The sequence below is a fragment of the Nomascus leucogenys genome, chromosome 10 (genome assembly GCF_006542625.1).
Source record: "Nomascus leucogenys isolate Asia chromosome 10, Asia_NLE_v1, whole genome shotgun sequence".
Lineage (NCBI taxonomy): Eukaryota > Metazoa > Chordata > Mammalia > Primates > Hylobatidae > Nomascus > Nomascus leucogenys.
The window spans coordinates 6,890,009-6,906,839 of record NC_044390.1 but is presented as its reverse complement, the minus strand read 5'-3'; the positions used below and the strand labels follow the sequence as shown (position 1 = coordinate 6,906,839).

At 43.1% G+C, this 16,831-nt stretch overlaps 1 protein-coding gene and 1 non-coding gene across 5 annotated transcripts; both read left to right on the top strand.

Annotated features, from left to right (window-relative positions):
- The first annotated feature begins 4,301 nt into the window (after positions 1-4,301).
- On the top strand, positions 4,302-12,694 carry SLC25A3 (solute carrier family 25 member 3). 4 transcript variants are annotated; one of them, XM_030819789.1, is made up of 8 exons: positions 4,302-4,402; positions 4,685-4,845; positions 6,452-6,573; positions 8,842-9,021; positions 9,517-9,698; positions 10,934-11,106; positions 12,157-12,267; positions 12,354-12,694. In XM_030819789.1, exons 2-8 carry the CDS (start codon positions 4,689-4,691, stop codon positions 12,512-12,514), a joined length of 1,086 nt encoding a protein of 361 aa, XP_030675649.1. In that variant the 5' UTR covers positions 4,302-4,402; positions 4,685-4,688; the 3' UTR covers positions 12,515-12,694. The 4 variants fall into 4 exon arrangements, with proteins under 4 accessions (XP_030675649.1, XP_012355493.2, XP_012355494.2 ...); XM_012500039.2 differs by having other exon boundaries at positions 4,309-4,453; XM_012500040.2 differs by having other exon boundaries at positions 4,356-4,453; positions 4,689-4,845.
- LOC115837143 lies at positions 10,617-10,862 on the top strand. The gene has a single exon (XR_004032175.1). It is a non-coding gene; the product is annotated as a small nucleolar RNA SNORA53 (small nucleolar RNA).
- Positions 12,695-16,831: the final 4,137 nt, after the last annotated feature.

Sequence of the window (16,831 nt, the reverse complement as noted above, 5' to 3'; positions counted from 1 at the left end):
TGGCGTGAACCCGGGAGGCGGAGCTTGCAGTGAGCCGAGATTGCGCCACTGCACTCCAGCCTGGGCGACAGAGCAAGGCTCCGTCTCAAAAAAAAAAAAAAAAAAAAAAAAAGAATAAAGGATCAGATTAAAGGGGTGCCCACTGGCCAAATATGAAACAATATGAGCATCAAAGTAAATAATGTTAGTGTTAGATTATAACACTTAAATTAAGATTCATTAATCAATACTGATAAAAATAAATGAAAAATGAACTAAATAAATGTAGAGAAAGAAAGGCACTTCCTTACTTTTCCTGCATTTAGAAGTGGAATACCAACTTCTAAATGTAGAAGGACTGATGGAGTTAAAAAGTTACCACCTGGCAATCATTATAGTACTAGTTGATTCAGGCAAGAATCATTGATGGATGTAAAAATTAGTGGGTGAAAGTGTGCTGAGCAGAATACTTACATGGTCTCACAGTATCTCCCCATAAATTACTTATAAATAACACAGAAAAACAGTAACTTTACAATGAAGAAACCTGGCCGCCAACTCCTTGATCAAATGATCAATGTTCACCTCACCAGTAATAGAACAAATCAGTATCATGTACTTCTTGACATGATATGCCAAAAAGAACAAAGCATCCCTTCTATGATATTCTTGCCTAATGCATAACCTAAATCTGATCGTGGGAAAACATCAGAGAAACCCAAATTGAGTAACATTCTCCCAAATAAATGTCCCGTACGCTTCAAAAATGCCAAGGTCATGAGTGGCAAAGAAAGATTAGAAGAACTGCTTCAGACTGAAGAAGGGTAAAGGGACATGAAAATCAACACTACGTGTGTTCCTGGATAATAGACTAAAATAAGAAGTAATTTTGTCTTGTTTTGATTTGTTTTTGCCATAAAGGACTTTATAGGGAAATTTGGAGGATTTGGTAGCATTATATCCATGTTAATCTTGATGTTGATGGTTGTGCTTGGTCCTTTAGGAAAGTATTTAAGGGTTATGCCACGTCATGTATTTAACTTAACTCTCAAATGATTCAGGAAAAATATGTATATGTGTGTGTATGTGTGTAGGTATACATTTTTTATATGTGTACAATCTGTATATCTATATATGGGTATATATATATCTCTGTGTGTATATATATGTGTATATATTTATTATAAATATGTATATAGATGGAAGATAGAGAGAAGAGAGAGAGGGAAAGACAGAGAGAGAGAGAATGATAAAGCAAATATAGTAATATGTTAACATCAGGGAAGCTGGGTGAAGGGTTACAGAAATTCTTTTTACTATTCCTGCATCTTTTCTGTAGCACTGAAATTACTTCAAGCCAGGTGTGGTAGTGGATGCCTGTAACCCCAGCTATTCGGGAGGCTGAGGCAGGAGAATCGTTTGAACCCAGGGAGGTGGAGGAGGCAGAGGTTGTGGTGAGCCGAGATCACGCCACTCTACTCCAGCCTGGATGATAGAGTGAGACTCCACGTCAATAAAAATAAAAATAAAAGCCAGGTGCGGTGGCTCACGCTTGTAATCCCAGCACTTTGGGAGGCCGAGGCGGGCGGATCACGAGGTCGGGAGATCGAGACCACGGTGAAACCCCATCTCTACTAAAAACACAAAAAATTAGCCGGGCGTGGTGGCGGGCGCCTGTAGTCCCAGCTACTCGGAGAGGCTGAGGCAGGAGAATGGCGTGAACCCGGGAGGCGGAGCTTGCAGTGAGCCGAGATCGCGCCACCGCACTCCAGCCTGGGTGACAGAGCAAGACTCCGTCTCAAAAAAAAAAAAAATAATAGTAATAAATAAAAATAAAAATAAATAAATAAATGAAACCCTAAAATATGAAAAATAAAAGATTGAGAATTTTCCCACTAAGGATGAAAGCTGATCCTATGGGAGTAAAGGAGATTACTGGGAAGAGAATGTAAAAAAAGAGAGGTCAAAGAGAACTTTGAAAATATTCACAGTACTCTCAACTAGATGTTCAGTAAATATTAAGTAATTTTAAATAGATAGCCCAGGTTAACCTGGCTAATACATTGGGTTTTTAATTATTGAAACCTAAAGACTGTCTTGCTTCTATTTTTCCTAGACGTATTTACATATTTTAATAATCATGCTACAATAAACATCTTAACAGTCAAAACATGTCTCTAAGTTCTTTTCCAATTACCCTGGAACCACTGTCATAAAGCAAACTCCCAAATCTTTCAACAAAAAAAATTTTTTTTTTTTTGAGACAGCATCTCGCTCTGATAGTGCAGTGGTGCTATCTTAGCTTACTGCAACCTCCACCTCCTGAGTTCAAGTGATTCTCCTGCCTCAGCCTCCCAAGTAGCTGGGACTACAGGCGCATGCCACCACGCCTGGCTAATTTTTTGTATTTTTAGTAGAGACAGTGTTTCACTGTGTTAGCCAGGATGGTCTTGATCTCCTGACCTCGTGATCTGCCCGCCTAGCCTCCTAACGTGCTGGGATTACAAGTGTGAGTCACTGCGCCTGGCCCTCATCAAATTTTTCAAGATATGTGGCATTACCTTGCCTTGTTTCTGATTTACTTTTTTCAGTGATATTTCTTTTCCTTTTTTTTTTTTTTTTTTTTTTTTTAGACTGAGTTTTGCTCTTGTTGCCCAGGCTGGAGTACAGTGGCATGGTCTTGGCTAACTGCAACCTCCGCTTCCCAGGCTCAAGCGATTCTCCTGCCTCAGCCTTGTGAGTAGCTTGGATTATAGGCACCTGCCACCACACCCGGCTAATTTTTGTATTTTTAGTAGAGACAGTGTTTCACCATGTTGACTAGGCTGCTCTTGAACTCCTGACCTCAGATGATCCACCCACCTCAGCCTCCCAAAGTGCTAGGATTACAGGCATGAGCCACCACACCCGGCCAGGTATTTCTTTTTCTTTTTCTATTTTTTTTTTTTTGAGATGGAGTCTCACTGTTGTACAGGTGGGAGTACGGTAGTGAGATCTCGGCTCACTGCAACCTCCACCTTCCTGGCTCAAGTGATTCTCCTTCCTCAGCCTCTCAAGTAGCTGGGACCACAAACGCACACCACCATGCCTGGGTAATTTTTTTCGTATTTTTTTGGTAGAGACGGGGTTTCACCATGTTGGCCAGGCTGGTCTCAAGCTCCTTAAGTGATCCACCAGCCTCAGCCTTACAAAGTGCTGGGATTATAGGCATGAGGCATCGCACCCGGCCGATTTCTTTTTTCTAAACTGAGCACTTTTTATATTTATGGCAAACTGGGTAATTTAAACTGCTGTCTCGTTTTACAGGAGAGACACCCCTCTCAAGTTCGTTCCACATGCTATGTCACTCATGCTGATCTTGGAATTCCTTAGATCTATTGGTTTCAAAACATGGTTGATTATAAGATCTGGGATTTTTGCCTGGGGATCTTTTATTTTTTTTAATTTTTATTTTTCCGAAATGGAGTATGGAGTCTTGCTCTTGTCGCCAAGGCTGGAGTGCAATGATGTCTCAGCTCACTACAACTTTCGCCTCCCAGGTTCAAGTGATTCTTCTGCCTCAGCCTCCCAAGTAGCTGGGATTACAGGCACGCACAACCGTGCCTGGCTAATTTTTGTATTTTTAGTAAAGGCAGGGTTTCACCATGTTGGCCAGGCTGGTCTTGAACTCCTGACCTCAGGTGATCCACCTGCCTCAGCCTCCCAAAGAGCTGGAATTACAGGCGTGAGCCACCACGTCCAGCTTTGCCTGGGGATCTTTTTTTTTTTTTTTTGAGACGGAGTCTCGCTCTGTCGCCCAGGCTGGAGTGCAGTGGCGCAATCTCGGCTCACTGCAAGCTCCGCCTCCCGGGTTCACGCCATTCTCCTGCCTCAGCCTCTCCGAGTAGCTGGGACTACAGGCGCTCGCCACCACGCCCGGCTAATTTTTTGTTTGTATTTTTAGTAGAGACGGGGTTTCACCGTGGTCTCGATCTCCTGACCTCGTGATCCGCCCGCCTCGGCCTCCCAAAGTGCTGGGATTACAAGCGTGAGCCACCGCGCCCGGCCTTGTTTTGTTTTTTAAGTGACTACTAGATACTGTGATTCACTTAAGTGAAGCGAACTGAAGCCCGTGGTCAAGGAGAGACACCTGAAGGTGAAGGGACAAAGCGAGCAGGATAAGAGCCCGAGCCCGACCCCTCTCAAAAAATATAGACCCAGAACGCGCGCCTGCGCAGAACGAATCCTCCTGTGCACAAGCCGGGCGGAAGAGCTGGGGCGGGCAGGGGCGGGAATAAGGTTGCTAGGAGAACGCGATGACGCTACGGTCTCGGCGCTCTTCTCCACCAATGGGCGACGCGTACTTCCACTGACGCGCTGTGTGCGTCACGCCGACGACGCGCGAAGGGCACACATTTTAGGGCCCGGAGGACGTTCGGCCTCTGTGAGTCGCAACCTTTCCAAGGGAGTGGTTGTGTGAGCGCCATCTTAGGGAGTGAGTGTGGCCGGGCCTTCCCCTGTGGCGGGTGCGGGGAGCAGAGCCCAGAGCCCCTGTGGGGCCGCTGCTTTGGCAGTGGGCCCAGTTGGTAGCCTCTTTCGAAGGCCGCCGTGACCTCTTCAAGGGCGTGGAGGCGGGAAGGAAAAGGCCCCAGTTGGGGTTCCAGGGCACCGGTAACGTTAACCGGCGCCTTGCCTGTCCTCTAACCGTCGCTCCGTCTTCCCCTAGAAAGATGTTCTCGTCCGTGGCGCACCTGGCGCGGGCGAACCCCTTCAACACGCCACATCTGCAGCTGGTGCACGATGGCCTCGGGGACCTCCCCAGCAGCCCCCCAGGGCCCACGGGCCAGCCCCGCCGCCCTCGCAACCTGGCAGCCGCAGCCGTGGAAGGTGAGATCAGACCCTGCCCAATACAGTCGTGTGGTCTACTCGTGGTCCGCCCAGCCTTTGAGGCCTGGACCAGGCTTGGAGGACAGGGAAGGACGAGTCCAGCCCGCTGCACCGTAGGACGGCGCCCAGTTGCTTGCCCTGGGATATCGGCCTTTTCCGCCGTAGGCGGGTGTCAGATCCTTGGCCTTCCCTCAAGGGCGTGGAAGGGCTGAGGCTCTGTGTCCCTTCGTGACCTCCATGTCCCCGAGGGAAGAGAGGCCGTGACTAGCTCCTTCTCTGCCGTGAGCTCGCTTGGTCAGCCAACTAAGTATTGGGTAAAGTCTCCTTCCGAAACTACTGACCACCCACAGTTCTACTAACTATATTACCTGTCCTTTGATTTGCCCTTAGTTTTCATAAAAATAGTCCTTTCCTAAGTTTTATATTCGTCGACGCCAGGTCAGTCATTTTTGCACTTAATTGTATATGAGATAACTAGATGTCCTGTTTTCATGCGACTGGAGGAGGCAGCTTGCAGCCCTACATAGGCAATAGAAAGGAGATAATTGAGTGGGCATCCCTTTGGTGTGATTATCTCTTGGGATTCTTCTTGGTGGTTGGGCCCAGCTTTAATTTAGTTGTGTGTGTTTTAAATCCTAGTGAAGTATGTACATACAGAGAAACCTGAAAACTGAATTGTAGGAGTCCTAAGAATGTTATCTACCTTGTGCCTGTAAAATCGAAAGATTTCTTTCTTTAAATCATTCATGTGCTTCTGTTATGTCTTTAGTATGGATAAAGAGTCCTTACTTAACACTATCTGTCGTTCAGTTTAAAAGTTAAAGCTAACATTATTTGTGTATTAAATGTATTTGACTGCAGGAATTGATGCGTATCAGTTTTTATGTTATAGGAGCTCTTAAGTGGGGATAGTATTGGTTAGTGGCTAGGATAAACTTTGAAGTTGTTTGCAAGCCTTTTACATGTCGAGTGATCTTTCTGAGTTTCATTTGTGCTCTGAAGTGTGCTCTTACCAGTGGTTAATAATTTGAAGTTTGACTTTAATTGTAAAAGCCGTTAATGTAAAAAACTTTAAAAAAAATTAATACGGCAGAATACGAGCTATTAATAGTATCAGATACAGAACCCTCATAATTTTTAAATGATCTGATTTTGGCAGTGAATATTTTTTTTAAGCCACTTAATTGTGGCCAAAGCTATTCAGCTGTGATAATAGTATTTCACAGGGAAACATTTTCTTTCATTCCAGTGGCCTTAGTCATCTCTGAAGAAATACTTACTTGATTCTTTTTTTTTTCCAATCAAACAGAGCAGTATAGCTGTGACTATGGATCTGGCAGATTCTTTATCCTTTGTGGACTTGGAGGAATTATTAGCTGTGGCACAACACATACAGCATTGGTTCCTCTAGATCTGGTTAAATGCAGAATGCAGGTTTGTTTTGCATGCTGGACTAGAGCATATTGAAGCATGACTGACTGTTAAGTTATAAGATGTAGTCATCTACTAACAAGCTGTGTGGAAACCTAACTGTCCAGGAGGTAAGTTTATGACCAGTAACATGAGTTTTATATTAAAATGCATGGTGTGTCTTCTCTTACTACAGAGTACAGTTGTGAATTTGGCTCCGCGAAGTATTATGCACTGTGTGGCTTTGGTGGGGTCTTAAGTTGTGGTCTGACACACACTGCTGTGGTTCCCCTGGATTTAGTGAAATGCCGTATGCAGGTTTGTATTGAGATGACAGCATTGAAAGTATCTTTCATGTGACTTAGCTCTAAATAAAATCTTAAAGCACTTCACAAATGAGAATTTGAAGATATCACAACTGCTAGAAACTTCAGTAGGAAACCAAACTAGAATTTCTTTAAATTGTGGGCTTTATTTTGACTAGTGTTTTAAATCCAACAAATGCCTCTATTGTTTGAGTAAATTATTCACTCTTAGACTCTGGCTGTAAATGGCTCTTTGCTGCTGCTCTTCACTTTTGGCCAGAGTTCTTCAAGCTTACTAGTGCCCCAAATAGTCATTTTACAAGCACCTATGTGTTGGAGTGGGTAAACAAGTCTGTGTGTTATGTGAAGTAACGATGTCCTTTATCTACTAATAAGACCAAGGCAAAGAGTACATGTAGATTTATTTAAAGTGCTTTTTTTTTTTTTTTTTGTCCTTGAGACAGAGTCTCGCTCTGTCACCCAGGCTGGAGTGCAGTGGTGCAATCTCGGCTCACTGCAAGCTCTGCCTCCTGGGTTCACGCCATTCTCCTGCCTCAGCCTCCCAAGTAGCTGGGACTACAGGCACCCGCCACCACACCTGGCTAATTTTTTGTATTTTTAGTAGAGACAGGGTTTCACTGTGTTAGCCAGGACGGTCTCGATTTCCTGACATTGTGATCTGCCCTCCTCGGCCTCCCAAAGTGCTGGGATTACAGGCGTGAGCCACCACGCCCGGCCTAAAGTGCTCTTAATATCTTAGTATGAAAATTTTGTCAGATTAGCCTCTTGTATATTTACATAACATTTTTAAATAATTTGAATATCTTTTAATTAAGATTATTGAAACAAAAACAAGACATCAAAAATTTATTTGTTCCAAACAGGATTAGAAGTCTACTTACCTAAAAGAGAAATGAATTTGAAATATTAGGAGGGAGAGGAAGGTGATGTATACCATCCCTTCTAGTACTGGCAGAAATAGTGAGATAAGCTTTTTTACCCCCCCATTAGCTAATGTAATGGATATGAAATGTACCTTTGCTAAAACATGTTATGCATGTCTCTTGAAGTGAATTTAGTTTATGTGCTTTTTTTTTTTTTTAACTTGTCTTTAGTTTGTTTAGTGTTCACAAAACTTTATGCTATAAGCTACTTAAAGAACTAGCATATGTTAGGAATACAGTTATATCTATTATCTAGACAGGAGCTTTTAAAAAGTAGGAGGTGGGCCAGGCATGGTTGCCCACACCTGGAATGCCAGCATTTTGGGTAGCCGAAGCGGGTGGGTCACCTGAGGTCAGGAGCTCGAGATCAGAACTCAATCTAGCCAGCATGGTGAAACCCCATCTCTACTAAAAATACAAAAATTAGCTGGGCATGGTGGTGCGCCTGTAGTCGCAGCTACTCGGGAGGCTGAGGCAGGAGAATCGCTTGAACCTGGGAGGTGGAGGTTGCAGTGAGCTGAGCTCACACCATGGCACTCCATCCTGGGCTACAGAGCAAGACTCAAAAAACAAAACAAAAAAAACAAAGTAGTAGGAGTCGGGTGGTAAGAAATCTCTGAAGAATCAGTTTTGTTACGTATTTTTGTTGAAATTTTACCCTCTTAACTATCACTCCAAGACTTAAGTTTGACACAGAAAGCTAGACCTTAATGTACTAAAGTTTCTATTTATAAAAGTAATCAAATGAACAATAATAAACAGTTATAAGCATAAACTAATAAAAGTTATATGAATGTAGTTCCTCACTCAAAATATCTTAATATTTTCAGATGTCAGTTGACCTTGGATAACTGAAGCCACAGAAAATGAACCCTTGGATAAGGGAGAGCTACTGTGCTACTGTATTTCTTTTTTTTTTTGTTTTGTTTTTTGAAATGGAGTCTTGCTCTGCGGCCCAGGCTGGAGTGTAATGGTGCCATCGTGGCTCACTGCAACCTCCGCCTCCCAGGCTCCAGTGATTGGCCTGTCTCACCCTCTCGAGTAGCTGGGTGCACGCCACCATGCCCGGCTAATTTTTTGTATTTTAGTAGAGACGGGGTTTCACTGTGTTGCCCAGGCTGGTCTTGAACTCCTGAGCTCAGGTAATCCACCTGCCTCGGCTTCCCAAAGTGCTGGGATTACAGATGTGAGCCACCGTGCCTGGCAGGAACTACTGTAGTTACCTTTTGTGTAGTTGCTGAAATTTATTATGGAACCCGAACAAAAATAATCATGAGATTAAATTTTTATATTAGCTGTTTGGTGCATTTAATTTTTTTTTCTTGTTTTAAATAAAGGTGGACCCCCAAAAGTACAAGGGCATATTTAACGGATTCTCAGTTACACTTAAAGAGGATGGTGTTCGTGGTTTGGCTAAAGGATGGGCTCCGACTTTCCTTGGCTACTCCATGCAGGGACTCTGCAAGTTTGGCTTTTATGAAGTCTTTAAAGTCTTGTATAGCAACATGCTTGGAGAGGTATGTCATTAACTTTAAAACTGAACGTTCCGAGTGTTTAAGACTTTCTGAGTGTTCGTAGATTTTTGTCTGTCCTGCCTTATTTTAGCACTGAAGAAAACGGTCCTACAAAGTGAGCAACTTGTTTTAAATCGTAAGCCTGTGTCAGCAGAGACAGGTTGAGAAATAAAATGTATTTCATTAAATTACAATTCTCCTTTTAATATACTATCTGGTTTTCTAAGTAAGTTGGATTTTGAGTTTTTTAGAGAAGGGCTCTGGGACTCCTTTGCGTAGTTCCAGGGCTAACTACATGGCATCTAGATATTTTTTGAACATTCACATTGTTCACATAGTTATGTGTTTTGTTAATGAGGTTATGAGAGACCACATATATATTCCATATCGTGTTACTTTATAAAATGTCTGAAGCTTAGTTGTTTTCTAGAACTGTCACTTCAATTGAAAACCAACACAACAGCAATTCACGTCCCTTCCTTGTGTTTTGGATTTTAGGAGAATACTTATCTCTGGCGCACATCACTGTATTTGGCTGCCTCTGCCAGTGCTGAATTCTTTGCTGACATTGCCCTGGCTCCTATGGAAGCTGCTAAGGTTCGAATTCAAACCCAGCCAGGTTATGCCAACACTTTGAGGGATGCAGCTCCCAAAATGTATAAGGAAGAAGGCCTAAAAGCGTAAGTAAACACTTTAAAATTTATACTATGAAAGTACTTATTTTAAGTGAACTTCATTTTTTTGTTGTTTTTTTGAGACAGAGTCTTGCTCTGTCACCCAGGCTAGAGTGCAGTGGCGCGATCTCGGCTCACCGCAAGCTCCGCCTCCCAGGTTCACGCCATTCTCCTGCCTCAGCCTCCCAAGTAGCTGGGACTACAGGCGCCCGCCACCACGCCTGGCTAATTTTTTGTATTTTTTAGTAGAGACAGGGTTTCACCATGGCCTCCATCTCCTGACCTCATGATCCGTCCACCTTGACCTCCCAAAGTGCCGGGATTACAGGTGTGAACCACCACACCTGGCTTTTTTTTTGAGATGGAGTTTTGCTCTTGTTGTCCAGGCTGGAGTGCAATGGCACTATCTCGGCTCACCGCAACCTCCGCCTCCCAGGTTCAAGTGATTCTCCTGCCTCAGCCTGCTGAATAGCTGGGATTACAGGCATGCAACACCACGCCTGGCTAATTTTGTATTTTTAGTAGAGACTCTAAAAATACAGAGGTCAGGCTGGTCTCGAGCTCCTGACCTCAGGTGATCCACCCGCCTCGGCCTCCCAAAGTGCTGGGATTATAGGCGTGAGACACTGCGTCCGGCTGTGAACTTCATTTTTTAGTATTAAGCCTACCAGACTTTTTAAAAAGACTATTATAATATTTAATGTCTATTTACCTGTATGTAGAACATAAACTTGAGAGGTAAAGATAAGTTAATACATGATTTGAGCCCTGGACTGAAGTTTTTTTTTTTTTCCCCTAGAGTAAGGACCATTTGTCAGTCTGCAAATGACTTGATATTTGGCCTAAACATTTACTATTAACTTTTAGTGGGAGGCTTGTGAGTATCCTTGTGATCTATTCACAGCTAAGAATTTCCATGACCACAACATGCTTCCTTAGATCCACCTTTGTGGATGAATCTTGAACTGAGTTCCACTTGTAAACTTCTTATTTCTTGTGGTTCCAGTCAAAGAAACATCCAGCAACTTTTTTGGTTGTATAGTCAAAGGTGCTTGAGTCATTGGCATGTAAGAGAAATATACCTGCATGTTAGTCTAACGTTCTGATAGAAATGACATGCATTTATGCTGCCATTTGTTACTATCAGGACTCGACTCGTGTGCGGACATTTCTGTTAATAATGGCAGTCTCTGATAGATGAGTATATGCAACTGTGTAAAACAAGTCTCTTGATTTCCTAGATTCTACAAGGGGGTTGCTCCTCTCTGGATGAGACAGATACCATACACCATGATGAAGTTCGCCTGCTTTGAACGTACTGTTGAAGCACTGTACAAGTTTGTGGTTCCTAAGCCCCGCAGTGAATGTTCAAAGCCAGAGCAGCTGGTTGTAACATTTGTAGCAGGTTACATAGGTATGAATTACTTAGAACACACTTGTCTGAAATTATGAACAAATAATCATTTCCATTATTGGTGTTTTTTGAGAGGGAAAAATATTCCAAAAGTTATAAAGCAGTGTTTTTGTTTTTTTGGTTTCCCTGAGGCATAGTCTCGCTCTGTTGCCCAGGCTGGAGTGCAGTGGCGTGATAATAGCTCACTGCAACCTCCTCCTCCTGGGTTCAAGTGATTCTTCTGCCTCAGCCTCCCAAGTAGCTGGGACAGGCATGCACCGCCATGCCCGGCTGATTTTTGTTTTTGTTTTTTGTTTTTTTTGAGACGGAGTTTTACCCTTGTTGTCCAGGCTGGAGTGCAATGGTGCAATCTTGGCTCACTGCAGCCTCTGCCTTCTCGGTTCAAGCGATTCTCCTGTCTCAGCCTCCTGAGTAGCTGGGATTACAGGCGTCTGCCACTATGCCCGGCTAATTTTTAGTATTTTTAGTAGAGATGGGGTTTCACCATGTTGGCCAGGCTGGTCTCAAACTCCTGGCCCCAGGTGATCCGCCCGCCTCGGCCTCCCAAAGTGCTGGGATTACAGGTGTGAGCCACTGCGCCTGGCCTGATTTTTGTATTTTTAGTAGAGATGCAGTTTCACCATGTTGACCGGGCTGGTCTCAAACTCCTGACCTCAAGTGATGTGCCCGGCCTATAAAGCAGTTTTATCTTCCCATAACATTCTATATGCTTTTTAGGATTCATAAATACTTGCTAACTAGTTCCTGAAAGGGTTGTTTTATGGGATGTCATTATTAGGCTTGGGAATGTGTTGATCTTACTGTTGCACCATTTTTTTGTTGTTGTTTATTAAGAATTTTATACAGAAAGTGTTGAGTAAAATCTGAAAAACTTAAAAGATTGTTCCGTTTTACATAGGATAGACAGTTTGATAACGACCCGTGTCACCCTGAGTCCGATTTTTATTTTAGAACTAGAAAAATATTATTTTAAAGTCATAAAAATGATTATTGGCTCTGTGAAGTTTTATTTTTAACTGGCACTGTATGGGATCCTTTATCTTTTTTCAGCTGGAGTCTTTTGTGCAATTGTTTCTCACCCTGCTGATTCTGTGGTATCTGTGTTGAATAAAGAAAAAGGTAGCAGTGCTTCTCAGGTCCTCAAGAGACTTGGATTTAAAGGTAGGATGATGTTTTTTTCTTGAAAGAAAGAACAACAGTTTTGGATATGTTGCATTTTTTTCATTTGCGTTTCCTGTTTGAACCAGGTGTGTGGAAAGGACTGTTTGCCCGTATCATCATGATTGGTACCCTGACTGCACTACAGTGGTTTATCTATGACTCCGTGAAGGTCTACTTCAGGCTCCCTCGCCCTCCTCCACCTGAGATGCCAGAGTCTCTGAAGAAGAAGCTTGGGTTAACTCAGTAGATCGATCAAAGCAAATGTGGACTGAATCTGCTTGTTGATCAGTGTTGAAGAAAGTGCAAAAGGAACTTTTATATATTTGACAGTGTAGGAAATTGTCTATTCCTGATATAATTACTGTAGTACTCTTGCTTAAGGCAAGAGTTTCAAATTTACTGTTGAAATAAACCCAACTCTTCATGATTTGCCTGTGACTTATTTTAAAAACTTTTTAAAAAAAGATTTAGCTTTAAAATAGTTGGAAAGAATGAAGTATAAGTTAAGGAAAAAATACAAAACTGACCATTGTTGGTTGAATATTCCAGTTGCTATTCAGAAATTGTCATGTCTCAAGTTTTATCACACAGAGTTCCTGTATTTCTAGGGAAGCAGACTTTAAATTTCTAAAAACTTGATTTAATTATAGTTAAATATGTGTAGTCATTTGTGGTTATTTTGGCAAGTAAATGTCAGTGTATACTTAAATTTTTGCAGCATGTACTACACTTTTTTTATGTTGGTGAGTTTGCTATTCCTTATTTGTAAGACAAGGCAACCCAAATTAGGCTGATTCTTAGAATGATAGTAAAGGACCCAAGTGATTGAAAGCTGAAAACAATTTTCAGGTACACTAATTGTCTTTACACAGATCTGACTTTTTTTTTGGTTTGTTTGAGACGGAGTTTCACTCTTGTTGCCCAGACTGGAGTGCAGTGTCACGATCTTGCCTCACTGCAACCTCTGCCTCCCAGGTTCAAGCGATTGTTCTGCCTCAGCCTCCCGAGTAGCTGGGATTTCAGGCATGCGCCACCACGTCCAGCTAATTTTGTATTTTTAGTAGAGGCTGGGGTTTCCCTGTGTTGGTCAGGCTGGTCTCAAACTTGCAACCTCAGGTGATCGGCTTGCCTCAGCCTCCCAAAGTGCTGGGATTATAGGCGTGAGCCACCGCGCCTGGCTCTGACTTTTTAAATTACAGAAAATTAAACTATTTGCAGTGTGGTATTTTAAGAAAGGTACTGCTTGACAGCTGAACTACATGAATGCCACTGGGGAAAAAGCATTCCATCATACTCAGATAGGAGATTGGATTGTAGGTTTAAGCCCATTTTTAAAGAGCTCCTAGAAAGTGAATTAGTTTTTGTGTTTAGATTGCCCTTAAGTTTGATTAGGAAGTATATAAAAGTTCAATCTTTTGTAATGACAGCCCACCACTGGAAAAAAAAACCAAAAACCTAGTATAATATAGAACATGCTGTTTTTCAAACACTAGATTTTACCTAGAGTCCTTATGTGTAATACGTGGGTTGGTTATCAGTCCCTGCATAAAGCGTACAGATGGCCTGGAGAGAAAAACTTTTTCAGAGATTGGAGAGAAATGTTACTACAAACTCAGTAAGGTCAGTGAACTCAATTTAGAAGCCAGTGCAGCTAGTTGCATGTTAACTTTTTTTTTTTTTTTTTTTTTTTTTGAGACAGTCTTGCTCTGTTGCCCAGGCTGGAGTGCAGTGGCGCAATCTCGGCTCACTGCAAGCTCCACCTCCCGGGTTCACGCCATTCTCCTGCCTCAGCCTCTCTGAGTAGCTGGGACTACAGGCGCCCGCCACCACGCCCGGCTAATTTTTTGTATTTTTAGTAGAGACGGGGTTTCACTGTGGTCTCGATCTCCTGACCTCGTGATCCGCCTGCCTCGGCCTCCCAAAGTGCTGGGATTACAAGCGTGAGCCACTGCGCCCGGCCTGAGACCACTCTGGGCAGTATAGGCAGACTTCATCTCTACAAAAAAAAAAAAAAAAAAAAAAAAAAAAAAAGTAGTTGGGGTTGGTGGTGAATTCATGTAGTCCTAGCTACTCAGGAGGCTGAGTGGGAGGATTGCTTGAGGTCAGGAGACAAGAGGCTGCAATGAGGCATGATCATGCCACTGCACTCCAGCTTGGGCGACAAAATGAGACCCTGTCTCAAAACAACAACAACAAGAACAAACACACAGAATTCATAAACTCTTATTTTTGGGGTGACCAGCTCTGTGGATCTGGATATTCTTCACGCTAGGCATTTGAAACTGGGGCTAATGCTGTGTAGGTTTACTTTAGGTTATTATATTGTACTTAAAAACATTTATTGATGAGAGATTACACATATAAACACAAATATTTCAAGTGTATACTGTAATGCCAGAACTCTGGGAGGCCAAAGCAGAAGAATCACTTGAACCCAGGAGTTCAAGACCAGCCTGGGCAACATACGGAGATTCCATCTCTACCAAAAAAAAGAAAAAAAGAAATTAGCCAGGCATGGTGGCTTGAGACTGTAGTCCCAGCTACTCAGGAAGCTGAGGTGGAAGGATCATTTGAGTCCAGGAGGTCAAGGCTGCTGTGAGCCATGATCACACCACCGCACTCCAGCCTGGGTGACAGAGTGAGAACCTGTCTCAAAAATAAAAAGAAAATAAAAATTTAAAAAGTGTACACTTTGATGAGTTTTGACATACATCTATCACAATGAAGATAATAAACATCCTTCACTCCTTTTCCTTGTGGCTTTTTGTAATCTATACCTGTCTCCATCTCTATCCACAGTTGTGATGGATAATTTTGTTTCAACCTGCCTGGGCTAAGGGATGCCCAGATAGCTGGTAAAACATTATTTCTGGGTGTGTCTGTGACAGTGTTTCCAGAAGAGCTTAGCATTTGACTTGGTAGACTGCATAAAGAAGATCACTCTCATTAATGTGGGTGAGCATCATCCCATCCATTGAGGGCCTGGATAGAACAAAAAGGCAGAAGGGTGAATTTGCTACTTTTTGAACTGGGACATCTGTCTTCTCCTGCCTTCAGACATCAGTGTTCCTGGTTTTGGGCCTTTGATCTTGCACCAGGACTTAACGCCATCACTTCCTTTGGTTGTCAGGCCTTCAGACTCACTCTGAATTAAACCACTGGCTTTCCTAGTTTTCCAGTTTGCAGATGAAAGATTGTGGGATTCTTGGCCTCCATAATCATGTGAGCCAATTCCTAGAATCAATCAATTATCTATCTATCTATCATCTATCTATCTATCTATCATCTATCTATCATCTATCATCTATCTATCTGTCTAATCTATCCACCCATCCATCCACCACCCACCTACCTACTACCTACCTACCTATCAATCATCTGTGTATCCATCCATCCTATTGGCTGTTTCTCTGGAGAATCCTAATGCAACAGGCAACCACAGATCTACTTTCTGTCACTTTAGATTACTTTGCATTTTCTAAAGTTTTATGTAATTGGAATTGATAAAACTTTTGCCAGTGCTGTTAGAGCCGCCTTTTTTTTTCCCCCCGAGATGTAGTCTTGCTGTGTCTCCCAGTCTCCCAGGCTGGAGTGCAATGGTGCGATCTCTGATCACTGCAACCTTTGCCTCCTGGGTTCAAGCGATTCTCCTGCCTCAGCTTCCCAAGTAGCTGGGATTACAGGTGCCCACCACCTTGCCCGGCTAATTTTTGTATTTTTAATAGAGACGTGGTTTCACCATGTTGGCCAGGCTGGTCTCGAACTCCTGACCTCAGGTGTTACACCCTCCTCGGCCTCCCAAAGTGCTGGGATTACAGGTGTGAGCCACGGTGCCCGGACTTAGAGCCTCCTTCTCTAGTTGGCTACTTCTGGTCACATCATCATCACACATGAGTTGTGTTGCTTTGAGGCAGAGTCTGTCTAAGGCTTGGCAAGCCCCCTTCAATCTACACCCTCCCCCACAACCCTTGCTCTAGAAGCCACTTTCTAACCATTTTTATTAAGTAACTTACTTGCTATGGCCTGAATGTGTCTCCCCAAAATTCATACATTGAAATCCAATGTGAGACATCTGGGAGGTGATTAGGTCATAAGGTAGGAGTCTTCATGGACAGGATTAGTGCCCTTATAAAAGAGGCCCCAGATTGCTGCTTGCCCTTCCACCACGTGAGGACACAGCTAGAAGGTGCTATGAACCAGGAAGTGGCCCCACACTAGACACTGAAACTGCCAGCACCTTGATCTCAGACTTTCCAGCCTCACTGTTCTAGTGAGAAATAAATTTGTTAGTGACAGGCTACCTAAAGCTCTTGCTATACTGTATACACCAGCCCAAATAGACCGAGACACTACTGTTCCTTTCCCTGTTTCCTAAAGCCATGAAGGACCTAGACAGGCTTATTTTTTTTTCCCCTGCAGCTCACTGTCTGTGACCTTTCTAGTTTCTCTTCCTCTAACTGGATAATGAATGCCGCAGCCCTGTCCCCTGAGGGGTAGTTCTTCAGTTAGGTCCCCAAACACATATGCTGGGCTCCCTGGCAGCCAGAGAGGGCAAGTGGGGATT

Excerpts from the sequence above, each read along its gene's own strand:
- SLC25A3 (XM_030819789.1), top strand. The coding sequence starts at position 4,689 with ATGTTCTCGTCCGTGGCGCACCTGGCGCGGGCGAACCCCTTCAACACG. Across the intron at positions 9,022-9,516 it reads ATAGCAACATGCTTGGAGAG|GAGAATACTTATCTCTGGCG; the intron begins GTATGTCATTAA and ends TTTGGATTTTAG. Across the intron at positions 11,107-12,156 it reads ATTTGTAGCAGGTTACATAG|CTGGAGTCTTTTGTGCAATT; the intron begins GTATGAATTACT and ends ATCTTTTTTCAG.